Source organism: Bactrocera latifrons, unplaced genomic scaffold (assembly GCF_001853355.1).
Source record: "Bactrocera latifrons isolate USDA-ARS-PBARC rearing strain unplaced genomic scaffold, ASM185335v1 scaffold_192, whole genome shotgun sequence".
NCBI classification, from domain to species: Eukaryota; Metazoa; Arthropoda; class Insecta; order Diptera; family Tephritidae; genus Bactrocera; species Bactrocera latifrons.
In genome coordinates, this window is record NW_017535430.1 from 393,875 (window position 1) to 414,621 (window position 20,747).

The 20,747-nt window shown below is 38.3% G+C and overlaps 1 protein-coding gene across 3 annotated transcripts in view; it reads right to left on the reverse strand.

The window, feature by feature from the left end:
• Positions 1–34: 34 nt before the first annotated feature.
• Positions 35–20,747, reverse strand: part of LOC108967620 (aminopeptidase N) — a 150,454-nt gene continuing 129,741 nt past the window's right edge. For all 3 annotated transcript variants that reach the window (XM_018931166.1, XM_018931169.1, XM_018931168.1), the window contains 10 exons: positions 13,584–13,755; positions 11,382–11,660; positions 4,764–5,126; positions 4,533–4,685; positions 4,136–4,453; positions 2,964–4,044; positions 2,717–2,907; positions 2,489–2,656; positions 2,258–2,401; positions 35–809 (listed from right to left, as the gene is read on the reverse strand). In XM_018931166.1, the coding sequence (XP_018786711.1) occupies positions 554–809; positions 2,258–2,401; positions 2,489–2,656; positions 2,717–2,907; positions 2,964–4,044; positions 4,136–4,453; positions 4,533–4,685; positions 4,764–5,126; positions 11,382–11,660; positions 13,584–13,755 (3,125 nt within the window). In that variant the 3' untranslated portion in view covers positions 35–553. The remainder of the gene's footprint in view (positions 810–2,257; positions 2,402–2,488; positions 2,657–2,716; positions 2,908–2,963; positions 4,045–4,135; positions 4,454–4,532; positions 4,686–4,763; positions 5,127–11,381; positions 11,661–13,583; positions 13,756–20,747) is intronic.

The window sequence follows — 20,747 nt, forward strand, 5'->3', positions numbered from 1 at the left end:
TAAAATTACAAAAATATAAATCAAATTACTCGTTGCTTTTGTGCTAAAAAAATAAATTCACATTACTTTTACACTCTCTCTTTTTCCGTTAGTTAAAAGTTGGCTTCATTGCTTCAGCAGAGGAAATATGGTACATTCACTTATACAAATATATCACTTTGTTGGCAAAACAACATATCATTACAAAATATAATTTTCAATTGTGTGCTTAAATACAAAAATTTCAATGTCAATACGATTTTTGTTTTTGTTAACGGTGAATTGCTTGTTGTTGTCACGCAAAATTTAAAGCTCCTATGTGGTTCCTCTTACAACAGCTTACACGCTTACGCTAAACTATCTAATGCTAAAAAGAAAATGAGTAGTAGTACGTTTCTACAACAATTCGCTCATTCATTTGGTCTGCTCCAAACGCACTGCTCTCTCAATCAAACACTATCCACTTACATAACGCTCAAACTCATTTTCTTGTAGATTCCTAAGCACTGCTCTTTGCATGTTTGCCTTTTCGTTCTGCTTTTCCTTACTCTCTACCAGCGTACTTTCGCCTTACTTAAAATATATTTATGTGAAATTCGCTAACTATCGCTTCCAGGAAGTCCTTCAGTTGATAGTAAGAATGCTCACGCCAGTAAATGTTGTTGTTGACTTGCTCCATGGCCAAGCCGATGGCTTCTTCGACTGCTGTCAGACTGAGTTTGCGTGCACGATCGGCAAATTGCTGCAGCTGATCTTTATGATATTCCTTATTCATGTACGTGGTGATGGATTTGATCATTTCGGTGAGTGTGGAGAATCCGTCGCCGAAGCTGGAAATGTAAGGAAAGTATATGTTAGTAGTTAAGTATAATTAGCGTTCTTAGAAACAGAAATATAATTTTATTATTCAATTTTAAAATTTTCAATACCAATTCTTTTAATGCAATATGTACTTCCAAGAAAAGAAAAAAAATTACGGTTAATGAATTTTCTTCAAATAAAAAATATTTTTGTGATCACTTAGATGTACGGACTTCACAGTCATATCTAAAAATCTCACTCTGCATTATAAAATTTTTACAGCAACTATAAGCAATACCAAATACAAACCTTCAATTCTTCAAATATCTTAAATCGACATGATATATTCATTAAATAATTATTCACTGTTTTAATTTTGATTATTATTGCATCTATAAGAACAAGATCCAATCAATTTCAATCAAAATAAAGATAATTTATGTCCACATTATGTGCCTGAAGGTATGCTTCAAAACATATGTACTTGGTTGAGCTCTGTTAAGGTAACATTGATCTGTACAGAATGTTGATTGCAAAGCAAATTTGTAAGGCGGACACGAGCAATGGATTTACGAAAGTGGAAAGAATATTCTGTATAGCTGACAAATTCATATTTACATACAAACAAAGCGAAGGAATAAGTGCACATATAGCGTTATGGGTGGGCAAAAATTCTTCTTAGCTGTATCCTCCGCGCGGTTCTCGGTTGAGTAATAGGTGTTATCCCCTTATATTCGACTGTTCTATATGCAATCTCAAAAATAGGTGAATGAGTAATACAATGGCCATTGGTAATGAGTTACCTGGCGGTAGGTGTAAAATGCTTGGGTTAAAGAACTAGAATCACACACTTAACATGGAGGATAATAAGGGAACGAAGCGGCCGGGGTTGCGGTGGTTTTAGAAAAAGATGACTGGCCTAAAGGTATGTTAGTTACGTGCAACACTCTAAACAACTATACGAATGGCTCGAAAATAGATGATGGACTTGATGTGGGAACATATTGTTCAGAGTTAGGCATAAGGCAACCTTTTAAGTTGTCGAACCACTGCACTATATTTCAAGGTGAGGTTCCATCCAAACTCCACCTCGATCAGGTGCAATACATGCAATGGTTGGAGCCATCTTAAGACCTGTTGAGGCCTTAAGACCCACGCGTTGCGTGGCCTCATGTTGCCTGCGCAATACTGCGACACAAGCCTCTACGGCTTTGCAACCTGCACATAGTTCGCGCGCCGCTACTCTTGGCTAAAGTAACCAGAACTTAACGACAGATGACTGCAAAACAGACATTGAGATTGTGGTGTGGATCTTTACTTTTAGCACCATCACGTATCTAAAAAATTTGGGAATTTTCGGGGTAAACCGAAGATGTATTTAGTTTCATCTTGCACTGAAAGATGATCATTGCAAAACTGTTATTACTTTTTAAATATTTTTTACTTAGAATGACACAATAAGCCATCTTAAACTTACTATTCAGAGATTTCCTTGATCTTCGATTGCAGAAAATCAAATGCAATTTCATAACCAATCGAGTTCTCAGCAACGGCGCGGAAAGCGCGAGCGCCATCCTGCTTCAATATACCAGAAGTTGGATCGATGGTCATATTTAGATATCTGCAAATGAATTTCATATTTTATATAGGTATTTGAGACTGGCAGATTTCTTAAAAATAAATTATTTTATTATTTTAAATTACATACTTAGAGAGCAGCCATGGCTTTGTGGTGCAGCCTAAAGATGTTAAGATCTGCTCCTTCTCGGATGCGCTTGTGGTGCGTTTATATTGCTTATAAGCGAAATACCATTCCTGGAAGGAGCCCTCAGCGAGCGCCGTGCAATAAATAATCGATTTCAGATTTGGCTTAATGCTGTAAAAAGAAATATTATTAAATTCGTATTAAAAGTCTAAACGGTTGCGCAGCATATACGGATTGAGTTTGGGATCGGCCATCCACTCGCGATACTTCCGGTGCGCTGGCATTGTACAGCGATCGTAGTTGAATTTGCATGCGAGACGCGCAATATTGGCGCGATGTTGTAACTGTATGTGCGATTCATTGTCCGGCTCATTCAAGCCGTAACGGTCGAAGGCGGGGCGTACAATGAATTTCATAAAGGCCTGTAGGAAATGGATTGCTAAACACTTTTTCAGCTGCGAAAATTATTATTACTCACTCTGAATGTCTCATAGGCAGGCTCGCGATGCAACATATAGATGAGGTAATTGAGGCCACGTTGCGTGGCACGCCACAATAGCTCGTCATCGGTGGCTGTGAAGATCTCCATAAGGAAGGTCAGCGGTATGTCATAGGTTAAGTACTCGGCTTGCGCCAAATGCAAAGCATCATCCAAAAGTTGTGCGCGTGTGATACGGGGAAGCGTGGTGAACTTTTTCTTCAATGCTAACCAAGAAGGCATATCATAGTTGACGCGATAGTAACCCTGGCGATTCAAGTTCACGTACACCACATTATCGGTATTATTTTCCGAGGTAAAAGCGTCGCTTATGACAATTTGTCGATCAGTCTCTAACATCCAATGTGTAGGTATATTGTCGCCTTTGCGTAACTCATCCGTTTCGAAGGTGATCGGCACAACAAAACGGCTGTCATCCGACATATTTCGTGAGGGCAACATATAACGTTCTTGTGTCAACACCAGATCGGCTTCACGGCGCTCGACGGTTACAACGGGATAACCAGGTTTTATTATCCATGAATCCATAACCGTTTTCACTTGCAGACTATCGGGCAGGGTCTTACGCTCATGCGCATGTCGTGTCATAAAATCCCACAACACATCACGATCGGCATTGTCGTAAGCGTAGGACTTCAGTAAATCTTGTGTGGCCGCACGGAAGGCTTCATCGCCCACAAATGAGCTCAACATGCGCAATAGTATGTTACCCTTTGAATAGGTGATCGGATCGAAGATGCGACGTATATCGGTGGTTGATTTCACATCGAAAGCAATGGAATGTGAACTGTTGTCGGCATCATGTTGCATGGCATCACCGAATTCGTAGATTGTGAAAGTGTCCATAATTTGGAATTCGGGACGTATGGTATTCAGCGCCAAGTAGCTCATGTAGCAGGCAAAACCTTCCTTCAACCAAAGATCGTCCCACCATTTGGGTGTAACCAAATTGCCAAACCACTGATGCGCCAATTCGTGTGCGACAATCTGAGCAACATGCTCCATGTGCTCGGACGAAGAAGCACGATCAAGATCTTCGGGCACGAGGAGCGCAGAATCTCTGAAAGAGTATAAAAAACGGTATATTTAGCAGATTATTTGGTAAATAAAAATACTTAAATGAAAGATAAATTGAGCAAGCGTCAACTAACCTGAATGTAATTAGTCCCCAATTTTCCATAGCGCTAAAACCAAAATCCGGTATCGACACCATATCGATTTTCGACAGACGGTTCTTTATACCGAAATAATCTTCAAAGTAGGGCAAGAACTTTCGCAACATTGAATACGCATAATTTGTCATTTCGGTATTTTCGGGGCGTGTCCAAATCTCTACGCGCGGTACAAGGCTTGCATCCAAGTCGGAATAATGAGATTTCACCAAATTGGAAACGACAAAAGCGAAGCTGTAAATAGGCATCTTCGGTGATGTTACGAAATCATCGCGCGTGAAGCCTGGACGGTGCACACTAAAAACGAGAAAAATATAAAATATTTACATTATATAGGTATGACTATTAGTTATGACAAGAAAGAAGGGAAACTCACGAGCTACGATAGAGAGGCATATTAGACAACGCCATGCCGAGTTTATCATCGCGTATAATAGTGATGGTAAAGTTTGCCTTCATATCGGGACGATCGAAGCAAGGGAATGCGCGCCGAGCGTCGACGGGCGAAAATTGCGTGCTGACCATCCATCTGAAGAGAGAGAGAGAGTTTGAAGAGAGCATAATATAAATATTTATATATGAAAAACTTTATTTTCTTTATACTCACTCGATTTTGTTGGTTTCCAAATTCGTATAGCTTGTTCTGTACACACCTTGAAGCGTGTCGGTTATCTGACTAACAAAATCCATGCTAACAATCAACGTGACATCGCGCTCATCCTCAATACCTTTATTAATGGCCACTACAAAGGATGAGTTGTTCTCACCGTATTTACCATCGAAATCCAATTCGATTTCATCGCTGGTTGAGACATTGCTGGGCGAGCGTATGACGCGCACATTCGAAACGGAAATATTGTGCACATCAAGAATAATCGGAAGCAGAGTAGGGATATTGGCGTCACGCTGTACCTCAATGGTAATGCTACCATTGTTGGTGGCGGTTTTAATGTTGGGCTCAATTACAATGCTGGAAAGAGATATTTATGTTAAATGCTTAATAAGTTTTTTTTTTTTTAATTTTGAAATATTGAAAATTGAGAGTAATATTAAAATATTATGAAAAAGAAAAACCGTTATCTTCGGTTACACCGAAGCTAGAATATCTTTCAAAAATAAAACGGGCTTCCAATAGAAGAACTGGATTCGGTTCATTTAGTTTGTATGTCAGCTATATGCTATAATGGTCCGATATCGGCGGTTTCGGCGGTGGTGTAAGGCGAAAATTCAGCGTTCGTTAGAGCAGAGGTATACAATTAAATTCTGTGTGAAACTCGGTAAATCTGCGACAGAGACGTTTGATATGATCAAGCACTCTTACCCAGATGTTGCTTTAGCAAGAAGTGGTGTGTTTCGGTGGCACCAGGCCTTTTTGGAGGTCCGGGAAGAGGTCGCTGATGAATGAGCAAATACAAAGTGTGTGAGAAGAATTTGCCCCTCCTGTACAAACCGTCAACGCTAAGTGGAAGTCCTCAAGAAATTCAAACGAAGGGCCAATCAGGTCCGACAATACATCGCAACCGATTGGAAGTTGCATCACGATAACGCCACGCCTTTCTTGTGAACAGCTAGCTAACTAAGGCCGCAGCCGCGCTACAGCTCAGATGTGGGCCCCCCGGACTTTTTTTTATTTCTTTGACAGAATAGGCTGAAGAAAGGCAAGCATTTTAAGACGACAGAGGGGATCCAGGTAGATGGACCCAAGAGCCTTCAGCCTGCTTCAGGCAGGCAGGTGTTCTGGAGTTTCCAGTTCCATGTCGCAAAACGGCCAGAACAATGTTTCGCCAGCTTCTGTTCTGGGAATTTCAAAATTCCAATTTACGGAAAAATGGCAAAAAGTGGTTGATCAAAATGGTACATATTTGTTTATTTATTTATTATTATAAATATAAAAAAAGTTGAAGTTTAATTAGAAATACGAAAAGATTTTTTCGACTATACTCAATCAATGTATAAAACCCCTTCATCTTAAAAGCTTTCAATTACGAGAAAAATTACAAAAAGCTGACTGGTAATGTGCTCCTGTGTATTGTTTGTTAATGAATGCTAATGAAAATATCAAAATCTATTTATTTACAAGTACGTACATATGTATAATATGTAGTGCATAAAAATATTACAGCTCAATTTGATTATCTCTGTACCTTAGAAAAGCAAAACGAAATTTTACAGCGATCTTGGCACCTACACTAACAATTAGCCCATAAATCAATAAAACGAATGACGCAAAATAAACTATCGACGTTATGTATGAGTCCATATACATACATATGTACATATATATAAATTTTTATATGAACCTAATGACAAGCGTCATTAAATATAGAATCTTTTGTGTTTGTAAGCTTTGAGAATCCGCTTCGGTGCATGCGATCATCAGTGAATGCAACAGCCAACAATAGTCAATAGAGTCATAGGAAACACCAGGCGCCACCACAAACAATAACGAAGCAATTGCAAATTTCCAACAATGAAAAGTCGTAACGGGTTTTAATTATACATTCAATTATTGTTAGAAAGATCTGTCATTGGTAGACAATATGCTGATAATATTAAATTATTATATCGCAACTTATATAGTTAGGTATATTCAATAAAAAATGTATAAAACTGTAGCACATAGGAACAAGTTTGCTCCTTCAACTTATTTTTGCCATAAGCGCTTTCATCTAATTCAATCAATTGCCAAGCGTGCTCAGTGTCGTAAATTGAAAGCAACTAGCGAAGTGTCTGATTAACGAGCTTGTGCGCAACGCATCAGTTCTCAGCTGAAGTAAAGTCCTCTCTCGACGAAGAAATACAAAACTCTACAAGTCACTCATCATTCCCGTCCTGCTACTTGGTGCAGAGGCATGGACGTTGCCAACATCTGATGAGCTAAGAGTTTTCGAGGTTCTGCTTAAGATTTATAATCCTTTTCACACTGGCAAAGGCGAATATCGCATTGGATGGAACGATGAACGAATTATACTTGTATGTCGACGTTGATATAGGAGGAGGAAAACATTACAGCTCTGAAAGTATGCGGAGCAGTACCCGCCGGGGGAAGCAAAGGAAGAGTAAGACCTCCACTCCATTGGAGTCGCAGATCTTATTTGGTTTCTTGTACTCGTACATATGCCTTTCCTTAACTCCCATTCACTTATAAAACCAAATCGCAGCTGACGCAGCATACACATTTGCAGATTCGTCGGTTCGATGACTTTACACCTTCTAAGCAACTTCTAGATCCGGTTTCTTTGACGTAGGATCTCAGAGCTGAAAGTTTTTCTTCGACTTAATTACCATTGTGTACATTTGTAAACTCACTGTAGGACCAACGTCCCGGACGGAGTGTCCTGTTTAATCGACTTTGATCTCTCTAGCTGGGATATAAGCTGCCGGGAGGGTCGGCAGGTCGCGGATAGCCGAACAGCCTGTAGTAGCAGATCCGCTGAAACTACTGTGACTGTGGCGAATGTAGAAACAAGGACGTTAAAAAAAAACAGAAAAATATGTTTTCCGACTAAATCAATTTGTTTTATTCAAAATAGTCTCCTGCTGCAAAAAGCTGTATTGAACTTTTTGCACGGTCGCCAGTATGTCGATGCAAGCCTTTTGAATGGCCTTTACGTCTGCTTAAGCTTTCCTTTCATGGGCAAAGGAAGTGTGATTTTTGTTCAAATAATCGGTCACAAGCGTCGATCGAATGTTGGATTCTAAGCAATTTTTGGTCATCAGTCAATTTGTGCGGAATTCGTCAATTGAAACGTTTGGATAAAAGTTTGACCAATTTTAAAACAAAATTTAATTTTGGCTCTTTATTCGAAGCTCATTTTCATACCGATAACACAAACATACTGACACTTAAAACGCAATAACTTCACTTTCAATCGATGAAATCACTCACTCACTGGACAATCGATAAAGATAGCAGATACTTTGGAACGCTCCTTGTATCTAGCTACAAGCTGCCTGTTTCTATCTGAAGCTATTGACGTTATATTCTACACATCCCAACAATACTGAAATTGCGTTCGGTAAGAAAAAACCAGTTATTTTATAGAAATCACTTCATGAACATCCTTCAAATACGTGTTATCGTATATATTTCGGTTAGAGTATGTTCCATTCACAATTTCGTCCGTTGCAGTATAAAATCAGCATCCAATTTGTGTGGAGGAAGTCTCTGCGCGAGCGATCAAACGCTCGTAACGGCACATGAAGTGTGCAATACCGCTATTACATACAGTTTGACGCACGTGCCGCGCACAAGTTTAATTTCAAACCAGCTGCCATCAACATTTCTTGTTATTTTTGCAATTTTCTGATTGCTTTCGCATTGCAACATCGAATTAGAAGCGAAAGCCTCACGATCAACGCATTGCTGCACCTCTAACCCGATCAACGATCAACAGAAGAGCGATCAGCGAGCGAAACGCACAAAGTCAACACGATTGAGTGACAATCGCTGTGCTTAGCACGCTTTGAAATAATTGCTGTAAACAAGGAAATGCCACATTCTCCTTTGCCATGCCACAATTTCATATGTATATCTAACAGACTTCTTCCACTGATCACCGATTACACTTCTGGACTGACGCGTTGCGGCGCGATCACAAGAACCGCGCCGAGACCACAAGCGTAGAGATCAACATGTACGAGACAAGAGGCAACAATGATTTGACCAGTGCAACAACAAGGCACAAGGCGTTAGTGCAACGCTCAACTCAACTCTGTCTTCGAACTGAAGCGCGTTGATCCGCACGCCTTCGACTTACGCCGCTGTCGGCCGCTAAACGTCATCGCAGGTCTGTCCATCCGTTGTCTATAATTTCTATTGCCGCGCTGGCGCTTTTCAACTGCATAGTTATGCAAGTCAATTCAATTCACACCGGCTGCCGCGCTGCATTCCGAACGCGTGGCATCGCGTGCATCTGCGATATTAATGACGTTCGTTTGTGTGCCAACTGCGCGAATGCATGCGGTGTGTTTGCTTTTGTTTTTTGGTATGCTTGTGCCGCCACGTCCGTTAGTGCAACAATGGTTGCGCACACGCGGTGAAGGCAGAGGCCGGTTGCTACCGTCTGTCACTTTATGTCGAGTTGTTTGATATCTCGTTTTGTTCTGGTTTTTTTTTTTGTAATTCTGATTTTATTTGTTAACGGTTTTTTGTTATTTTGTGAGCTTTGCTTGTTGTGGATGTTGGCAACATTTCTCTTTCTTATCTAAGCGCTCAAATCGTTGGTGTGTAGTAATTCGGCGGTATTTTATTGTTGCATTTCGAGTGACTGCTGTTGAGCTTATTTGGCGCGTTGGCGCTACTGGATTTAGTGTTTGTAATCTGAGCGATTCTGCGGTGTTTAATATTAAGTTTCTGGCTGTGAATTATATAATATATATTATTGCTTATACTATTAGCAGAGTTATTTGGATCATAATCATAATATCATATCACGCTTGGATTAATTTTTTTAGGGATTATTTTTACTAATCTTAGGAACTTTATGTATTAAAGAGAGTTTTAAAATACAAGCGAATTATTGCTTATACCATTAGCATTTGCATTTGCATAGTTATTTGCATCATAAAATCGGTCGTGACCTAAAAGGTAATAATATTTATAATATAGTACACACACGTCTGACTTTCAGGTACGAAAAAATTTCTACACGTTCAGTTGCAACTTGATTGTCATAATTTCGAAGTGGAAAAAATTAGGTATCGTGGACCTAGAACCCACACAAACAAAAATCGTGAAATCACTTTTGCTACCGAGTTTTGCAATATTCGGCGGAGGCAGAGGGTGGGCCATAGAACTCTCGGAAATCAGGGCATCTGCCGGAGTGGGTTAACTGGCGTTATTATATACAACGGGATTTTCAAGAAAGACCACGGGTCGAGGAATGAATAGGCACCGAACAATACATACCCTGGAGAGATACCTCTCGGAGTGCTGTAATTACATGCCGCAATCTTTGTCGACCTTCTGTCAACAAATTAGCGGATGGCGCTCCAAAAATAAACCGAAACTGAAAAAAAGCATAAGAATCGGTAAAAACTCAAAGTTGTCATCGAGGCCATTCAACCGAAGGCCCAAGATAACGTGCTGTTTCGACAATAGCAAGACCAGTTTCAGATGTGTAGGGTTAGTTGGGCAAACAAAGGGGTAGTTAAAGTCATGCGGAGGCTCGTTGCATGTTGGAAATATATTTGACATGTCGGGGTCGAGCTCTTCGTTCTTAATAACTGATGAATCATCTTCAAGTACACAATTCACTGAGAGTGAGTCTGTGAAGATGTTTATGGCTCCACTGTGAATGGCGGTCTATGAAAACACCCCAGTAGAACCTGCTTGGAGAAGAGTTCGATATGCTCCTTAACTGGGAGTATACAGGTCTCACTTCTTCTTTTATAACGGCGTAGTTAAGCTATTCGTCGTAAACGGCCAGATTTCTGTGCAAAAAATTCATAAATTTTTCAACACTATAATCTAGATATAATATTCTAGCTTGCTTGTGACTGATTTCAGCTTCCGTTTCACTGAAGAACCCGAAGGCCGAGTGTTCTACCAATTGTATGGAAAATTGTATTAGGCGTTGACATATGCTGAGTGCAATAATTTATATTTGTATTAAAATACATACTTCGAAATTGCTTTTTTTTTTTCAGTCCGGGTCAAACTTGATTTTATAAATGAAAGATTTAATATTACAATGATTACGTCCGTATGTAGGTACACGCTGTAATGGTTTTCGACATGAAAGCCTACTTTTTAATCTACAGATGGTGGAGAGGAGGAAAGTAAGAGCTCCGTTGCGTTGAAGAGACCTACTATATATAGGCAAATAGGGATTTAAGGATTGGAAAAACGGATATGGAGGTAAGATTAAGGAATTATATTCACCTTGAAAAAAAAATATTAAAAATGAAATTTTATCACACGTGATTCACTGAAATGATTGTGGTTTTCTTGGCATTTTTCGCTAATAATTTCAAAAAGTTTGCACAACTGCAAGCCTAGCAAACAAACTCCATTATCTGGAATATTGCTGTATGTTTACCATTTTTTATTGCTTACAAATAATGATCTCATGCTAAAAGTATGGAATTTTAAAGATAAATAAAAGCGTAAAATTGAATTTACGATCTCTTGACATATGCGCTTAAAATATATGTGTATTGGCGTAATTAATAAATAAAAATAATAATAATAAAATTTGAATATTATAAATCATGTACTTACTTGTAATGCAGCGGTCTCCAGCCGTCGTACAGCTGCAATTTCCTATCGGCTGCTTTACTTTTGTCGGCACCGAGGATATCATGCTCTGGCGGTAAGCTGATGTCACCGATTGGCGCAATTGGTGGTGTGGTACCATATTTCGATATGGGACTGGCGGTGTGTGGTGCCGTGCCAAGTATGCTAGCCGTCGCCACTGGAGTGCTGTTATATTGTGGGCCAATCGAATTGGAGGACAGAGCCAAGGGCGGCGAGTTCTTATTTGAATTGCCATTGAAGCAGCTGGAAAGAGAGAAATTAATTTTGTAATACAGTGAAAGTTTGTTTTGTTTAGGGATTGATATTGAGATGAAACTGCCATGGAGTTTGTGATCTGTTTTATATAACCCTAAATATTAAGTGTTATTCTATCACACCGAATAAAAGTGTTGCGCTTTGACATTATCCCAGGTTGAACAAAATGTAAGCCCTTAACGAACGACCAATGTATGTTGAGAGGTGCTATTTCCCATTAGGCGTCATTTTTAAATTCGAATTTGTCCTTATCACTGACCCATAGCTTCCAAGAACACTTTCTATACGATTGCAACATGTTACTACTAGTCAAAAAACATCCGTTTTAATGCAAGCTAAAGTGAGAAAGCGAATCATCCTTCCCCAGGATTGTGCGCTGGGTTTAGGACCCGCCACGTAAAAAAACACACCCAATGAAAAGATGAAACCGACGATGGAGAGACGGCCGAGCTACTTGTGAAATATGGTCGGACGAAAATATGCCTGACGATTAGAATTTAAGTGCGCTCTGCTCAATCTACGCCAACTACCGTGGATAAGCCTCCTCAATATCGCAGATTAGTTTCTATCGAGTGTATTGTGTAAAAGATTGAAGACCACCGTCAACAAATTGATTGCATCTGTTGAGTTGGGGTAACGAGCCTTCGAATGAAAGGTTCTGCGAAAGATTTATGGTCCATTGGCAACGGAAAATACCGTATTCAATGGATCGATGAACTGTACGAGATATTCAACGAAGCGAATGTAGAGACAGATGGAAACTCTCGAGCTCTGAAAGTATTCGAAGCAGCACCCGCCAGGGAAGCAGAGAAAAGAGAAGACTCTGCCTTCCGTTGGAAAACCAGGTGGACGAGGACCTGGCTAAATAAATTATCATGGTCACGAGACGAGTAGAATTCGGAGTGACTGTCTGTCTGTCTTGATTGGTATTGCAAATACGAGGACTGAGACTATTGCCACCCCCACAAACCGTCATTAATCGGTTCAATTCTTACAAATGGCAAGAGTATCTGATATTGAGTGGACGTTTTACATAAACTTTTTTGCAAAGCCTTTTTGTTTAACTCCTTTGCGTTTATCAAGGATTCGGTCCTTCAATGCAAATTAAAAATTTCATTATCCTGTCAATTAAGTAACAGTAATTACCCTTTTCCATGTATATAATTTTTGCTCTTGCTTTCTAAATGGCTATTGATATTTGCTCAAAGGTAAACGCCTAAGTTTTGTCAACGGAAACAATATTTTTCGCTACCTTGGCTGAACAAAGAAAAGAGATCTAAAATGTGGGTCACTTGATTGAATTCACTTTGGCATACGTAAATCGACAACCACAACCAACAAAAAAACTAAGTTGTATGCAAAATGAAAGCCAAAACTACCACCCACGAACAACCAACCTTACGAAGCAAGTGACTTACCTTAAATGTCATAAATTAATTAAATAGAAATGGTGTAAAAAAGGAAGAAGAAATATGCGCTAAAACGTTTTAGTTAACTGTATAAAATGTAAAAGAAAAGAACACACCCTAAAAATGCTCTTTGATTTGGACTCTAGTGTAAAATGGTTGGTGATGTAAATTTTCATTTCTCACACTTTCCACTTCGATTTAAATGCGTCGAATGATATCAATACCTTTCTTTAAATATATGTATATATCTGTCTTATATATATTATATGTCAGCGCCATAAATGGGTGTTGCAACAGTGATTGTTGCGGTCACGTGTTATGAAATTGTAATATCGCAAACTACAAGTAGTTCGACGTTCGCACGAATCGCGTGTGGTTCGAATATTGTCGATTGACTTTGTAATTGATATTCAGCAAACCTTAATGAAACAACAAAAACAGCGCCACATTTGAATGAGTTGCAAAGTGGTGTGTATTGATTGATATTGTGGTTGATACTCACCTGGGCGTTGTCACGGAGTTCGCTGTCAAGAAATATGTGATGAGTACGGTGAAGATGAGCGCCACAACCGTCACTATCGCGGTGAAGAATACGCATGTTCTGGTAACGTAAATGCCTGACGGTGGACCGTTGAATACATATTTTTGTCCATTTTTTGTTTTCAGTTGGCCACCTAAAAAGAAAATTAAATGCAACATTAGAATATTTATAAATATAGAATAGATAATATAATATCAGAGCTATGAGATCGAAAATACTTTTGTAATGCTAAGCTTACATTTTCGAATATATTTTTTGTCTTAATCGAGGAAATATATTTTATAAGCATGATGAAATATTCTTGCGAACAATTTTTTTCAATAATTTATTTACGAATTTTAATGTAGAATAAGGCCATTGAAACAGCTTAATGATACTAAAGTTCTCTGATATCGCAGAATTTTATGATGGGTCCATTAATATAGTCATTAAAATAACATAGTCAACAAACATTGTTGTTGTGTTGGAAATGATATACATATAATATTGGCTAGTCGAGAAAGTCTTTTCGTATTTTGTCAATAGTTGTCGTTGCAGTCGTACATATATCTCCAGTGCTATCAATCACATTATGTCATACCAAATAGAGTTGGAAAGGTGAGACTTTAAGCTTCATTTATCAAAACAAAAAAAAGAATTAATTCAGGGAAGTTGAAAAAAGTTACAGCTGTTCAAAATTGAGTGGAAATAATAAATAAATTCGCTATATTTTGAGATTTTTCGGCAAAAAGAGAAGAATACCACCAATAAACTTTGTGAAGTCATTTCGTGTAGCACAACAATAGTTTGCTTGCTTCCCTTCTGGAAATTTCGATTTTCAGCCTATCGATGAAATTGGGGAATAGATTGATCAAGATCGTCGCTTAAGCAGCTATGACATCGCTATCATCATCAAACGGTTTTGAACCTTTTAAAAACGGCTGGCTACAAAAAGAAGCTCGATGTTTGAGTACCACATGAATTGTCTATAAAAAGTTTAATGCACCAAATTAACATATCCGATTCTTTGCTGAAACGAAATGAAATTGAACCATTTCTGAAGCGGATGGTAACATGAGATGAAAAGTGGATCAAATACCACAATAATGTGTGAAAAAGAACATGGTACAAGCGTGGTGAATATCAACAAATGATCGCAAAGCCAGGATTAACGCCTCGAAAGGATTTGCTGAGTTTTTGGTGGGATTGGAAAGGAATTATCCACTATGAGCAGCTCCAGCATGGTCGAATGGTAAATTCTACACTTCACTGTCAACAACTGAAGAGATTAAAGCAAGCAATCGAAAAAAAATGGCCCGAACTGATCAACAGAAAGGCCTTCACATCTTGGATTGCTCAACAAAAACTGGGAGAGCTTGGCTAGAAAGTATTGATGCATCTACCAGATACCCCTGACCTCGGGCTACCACAATATCGTATGTTATGAACAAATACATTGCATTTTGAAGCCTCTTGATGGAACTCTAACAGAATTTTCTTTCAGCAATAAACATGAGTCAGTGTTAGGTATGTTTTCGACTCGAGACCGATCCATCGCTAACTAATCTTTTTAATTTCAAGGATAGTCATGATATAAAGTATGTCATAATATCAATGTACAAGAAGCATCGCCTAAGATCGTTTATTACCGCCGAAGTCCATACAGACACTTCTTCATTTATTTACTTTTTTTATACAGAACTGATTACTGACTAATTTCTTGCAATTTTTCGCATAACCTAGCCACCATACGAGTACAAAGTAATCGGAAACTATTAAGTTTCACTTGGCAACTGCTCTAAGAACAGTAAATTATGCAATGTTCCTGTGTCACATTTAATTGTTGCTCAATCACGTTCAATTAAAAAGCTCGCAAATAAAAATTGCTTCTATGTTGGCTGTCGATAAGGAGAGAATTGACGGCGTTAAAAACGCAAATTAGTGCGAAATTATTAGCACTCACCCGCAAAACCACATGTCACTCAGCATTCCCAGCAATTTAGCTAATTGCAGTAGGCATTATGGCCCACTGGTGGGCCGCCAGCCGAGCGTATTACTTGACGCTGGCTGCGTGCTGCGTTGACATTTCGGCCAGCCGCCACTTTAGTAATAGAAACCCGACCATTTACCCATTTATTGTGCCACGATCTCGTTGAGACCACTTAAATTGAATGCAGGAATGCGAAAGAGTTTGTTTAAATAGAATTTGTGGTTGACCGCTGACACCGCATTCAATGATCGCAAGATCTTAATTTGTTTAGAAAGTTTTGAATGAAAGTAGTTTGGTTAGCGAAAACATAAAATTAATTAAACATTGTAAGTAGTAAATAGAACCATTACTTAATGGGGCAACAAAAGTGTAAAAGTGGTTCATAAAGGCATTCAGAGCAATCGAGATTCTTTTAAATTTAACGACTTTAACACACATTGATTTACATATGTATGTATAATCGTTCGGACTGATTGTTTCCTGACTTTATTGGTTTCAATATGTGGTTTTGACTCAAAGTTTTCTTTGTAGCGAACTCGCACAGATCTCCACTTTTGTGAGAACGTGAGCAGAATTCGAATTCATATGAGTCACAACACTTTTATGAGCGTTCATCTAAATTTCACGCCACACACCTTACGCTCTGCGCCGAAGTGTGGCTTGTCGAGTCAATAAAAGTTCCAAGTAAATTCTAAGAATGGCGAAGCTCTGCTTGTTATTTATTTCACTTATTTTTTATTTAAAATAAATTGAAAATGTGATGTGTGTGTGTGTGTTGTTATGTACGAGTATATGTGCAATTTAAGTGTTAACTGATTTGCATTGCTTTCGAAATTGGGTTAATGTATGCAAGACACAGCGAATTGAATGACATTGCCAAGAGTCGCATCCAAATAAAATTGAAGTGAAGAAATTTCATACTCAAGCGACTCATTTTCCAGATGTCTTACTTATTTCAGTATATTATATTTAACGTTAGTACGATTTATACCCTAAAATGGTTATATAAAGCTTGCCATGATGTTTGTAACATCCATAAGGAAAGAGACCCTATAAAATACATATGTGTATATACTATAAATAATCATCATGAGTTCGATGCCCTTCTGTCTGTCCGTCCGTCTGTCGATATATCAAATTTTGAGATATCGATTCGAAAATTTGCACCTGTTCTTTTCTTTTCAAGAAGTTGCTATTTATTTAAGACAAAGGTGCAATCTCCGAAGAAACATTACATAAAGTATTTTCACAGTTTTACAAGCACGATTTATTCCTAAAATTACTTTTTTACTATTGTTTTCATATCCTAAAACTTTTTTCTATAATATGGTTCCTTTATTTATGTTTGTGGTTTTTATAATCATTTATAATTTCTATCGGACCGGAGCCTGGAACTGGGGCTGTCAGTTAGCCGGAAGGTCAACACGTATACAACAGAATTATCTTTACGAGAATAAGTAGATACATATACCGCCTATGTACCCGACAGAGCCTGGCTAGCAGGAATCACTAAGTCTTTGCGGGCAATGGGTTAGGTTATCATTTGGAAAGGAGAGGCAATGTATCCACTTAGCTCTTCTATTAGATCCCCAAGTAACTGCATAGCTAAATGAAGCAAGTATTTTGTGTAAACAAATATTTATTATAATCGAGATTTGGAATGACCTCACTCGTTATCTTGGTAATCCATTATCAATCCGAATATTATCTCCAATCAACCACCATGGAATTATCGGAATTCTTAAGCGCAAGTCGGCGTGGTGTGATTGAAATCCATCTAGACAGAAACGCATTGGTAGACTTGCTCACAACTGGAGAAAGCAGTTGGACTTTGAATTTAGATTTTGTGAGAGATTGTATATAGACTTTAATTTAAAGCAGACATATTGACATATAATATTGATAATTCAGATCTGCGATCTCATCAAATGTAAAAATATTGATTGAGAACGACATACTACATATGTATCTTAGGTAAAATCCTCAAGTGACGAAAGGTTCTTCTCACAAAATCTAATAAATTGCTGATGTTTTGACTGTTTTTTTAGATGGTAATAATGTCGAAAACAATTTCTTTGTATAAGGTTAAATGACTGGTGATTTTTCAGGAGTACTCGAAGGTACCCAATTTTCCAACATGTCGAAACGATTTTAACATCCTCAAGGAAACAACTTCAGTAAAGAGAAAAAGTGGATGAAAACGCAGTAAAAATTAAAATGAATTAAAAATCCCTTCTATGTCATACTTTACAGCGTTTTTTGTGGAATGAATATTAACCACAGTGAGAAACATAAACGAATCGATCTCATTTCTAAGACAAATTCACAACATGAAGGAACTGAAGGCAGTTGCAAAAAATATTCCGTTGGTGTATTTGATAACTTGTCCAATGAAGCTATTCATCTCAGAAACGTTTATGATGCAAATTTTGAAATCCGCCATCAACGTTCGCAAATTAAGAAGACTTTTCCCAGACGTTCGTTTAGTGCTTTGGCAAATAATGCTCGTCACACTGTTCCTAGACAAGAAGTTAGAGTACCAGACTATTACCGACCGAAGTTCCAAATAATTGAAGGTTGGGGAAGTTTAAATTGCATGCTCAAAAACTATTTATGATACTACGTCGTATTTGACTTATACTTCAAAGGCATTACAGTAGTAAGTCGGAAGATAATTAATAAATTTTGCTAAGTAGTTTTAGAAGCAATCCCGTAGGGAGAAAGCCCCACCTTCTTACCCCTGCGGCCAGTTTTTCTCTGCGGCCCTGTCTATTAATATGCATATATACTAAAATATGTATAGTATAGTCAGTCACGTTCAATTAACTCTCACATCAATGCTAACAAATGGAAGCTTTCCCTTGTGACCGCTTAGTCAAAGGCTAATTTAAAATTTAATGCAGGCCAATTTTTAAATCATGGTAACGGTGGACGCACCCAATAGCCGTTTGCTCTTGCATACATTAGGCTAAGTGCATAGTGATGCATAGGAAACTAGGCTATAAACAATAACTTAGAAATACGTTTTGGGTCTAAGGAGTTTAGAGAAACTTCACACAAAATACGTTGGAGAATTTTCTAGGACTTTTATAGATAGTCCTTTAGAAGGTCAGAAAAAAACTACTATAATTATTATTCGTTCTATTCGCCTTGCGCTCCGTTTCCCTATGCACTTAGCCTTACTCACCTTGTCACTACATACTATACATTTGTGGTGTGCTGTGCTTTGTAGGCTTGTACGTGCATATTGGACAAGTCTTTTATGCTGTCTGCCTGCTGCTGAGGATAAAATGTGCTTTGATCTCTTGCAATTGCATTTACCTTCAGCAGCGAAAAATAGAAACCACAACCGCAGCACAGTTTTCCAAAGAAATGTTGCAGACAGCGCATTTTGCGGTTCAGCGTGTGTGTGGCTTGTGCATGAGACAAACTACCGTTAAACGCTAAATGTAAATGGTGGAGATGCCGTTCGGTGATGCACTGCCAGCTGCACGTGTGCTTTCAACAAATCAAAATTCCACAAAGCAAACAAGCGACGAAAAGAACACGCATTTGATTGAATTCCTCTCCAACGAAAATGCTTTATTTCCATCAATAGCTGGCCACTTTTTTTTATTATTTTTCAGTAGTGCGGTGTTCGGTGTTGTTGCTTGCAGCAGAAATGAAAATTTATCAAAAATATTTGTGGTTAATGCATTAATAAGGCATTTTTAGGTAGCGTCTAATGTTGTTTTAAGTTCATTTTGTATGCGTGTGTGTGTTTATTTTCCATCTTTAAATGCGGCAAAATATAAACTAATAGATGAACGCGGGCAGAACTAGGTGTTGGGGACTCTCCTACATTTAATTAATATAATTTATGTGAGGGAGTGAGTATATTAATTTACAGAGGAAATTAGAACTTTAAAATGGGGACCGCAAACAAAAGCTTTTTGATTTATGCCTCACATCGAATGCTTTTAGAGGTACAATTTTGAAAGCTATAGTCGGGATGAATACATACATATGTATATTAGATCTGAGACAGCGGGTATTGTCAATTTCAAAAAATAGATGCATTATAACGGGTGATCCAAGTAGTACTTTTTCAATAGCCAGTTTTCGATAGATCACGCGTGAGTCGTATCAAGTTGTCATGTTATTTTAGTACAATAATGTTTGGCGTTTCATCATGAACTTACGCCTGAGCAAGGTTTATAAAATGTACAACTTTATTTTCGAAATTTCAAGTTCTGCTTCTCTCAACTTATGGTCAACATAATCGGCCTACTGAGCGTCCAGTACGCAATGAAAAAGATATAGTGTTGTAGCTGAGAGTGTTCACGAAGAAGGTGGAGAGTCGATTCGGTGCCGCTCACATGAATTCGGACTGACTTATGGAATGACTTGGCGTATTTTACGTTGAAATCTTAAATTGAAAACGTACAAAACACAGCTTGTGCAAGAACTGAAGCGTCTCGATCTTCCCAAGCGAAATCGCTTCGGTCGATGGGCTTATGAAAAGTTCCAAAAGAGTCAAATTTTTTGTTCAGCGATGAGGCCCATTTCTGGCTCAATGGGTATGTAAACAAGCAAAGTTCTTGCATTTGGGACGAAAAGCAACCTGAAGAGATTCAAGTGATGCCATTTCATCTAGCTAAGTAATGGTTTGGTGAGGATTCATCGGCTCATACTTCTTCAAAAATGATACCGGTGAGAACGTAACCGTCAATGGCACTGTTATAGCGCCACGATAGCCGACTATTTGATGCATGAAATTGAAGCTTGAGATCTCCACAACATTTGGTTTCAACAAAACCGCGTCACCTTCCTCACATCGCATCAATCAATGGATTTATTGACAAAATACTTCGATGAGCAGATCATTTCAGGTTTTGGGCCGGTAGATTAGCCACCAAAATCGTGTGTCTCACCGTTAGAAACATCACACAAGTCATTCACCAGTTGCCAGTCAAAATGCTCTAGCTAGTCATCGAAAATTGGACTCAACGGATAGACTATCCGAGACATCAATGCGGCCAACTTTTGAAAGAGATAATCTTAAAAAAATCTCAATGAATGTTCTTTCGAATGATAATAAGCCCACTATAGTATCTCTGTATATTCTTTAAAAAGTAGAACACTTTAAATTGGATTACCCTTTATAATCTTAGTTT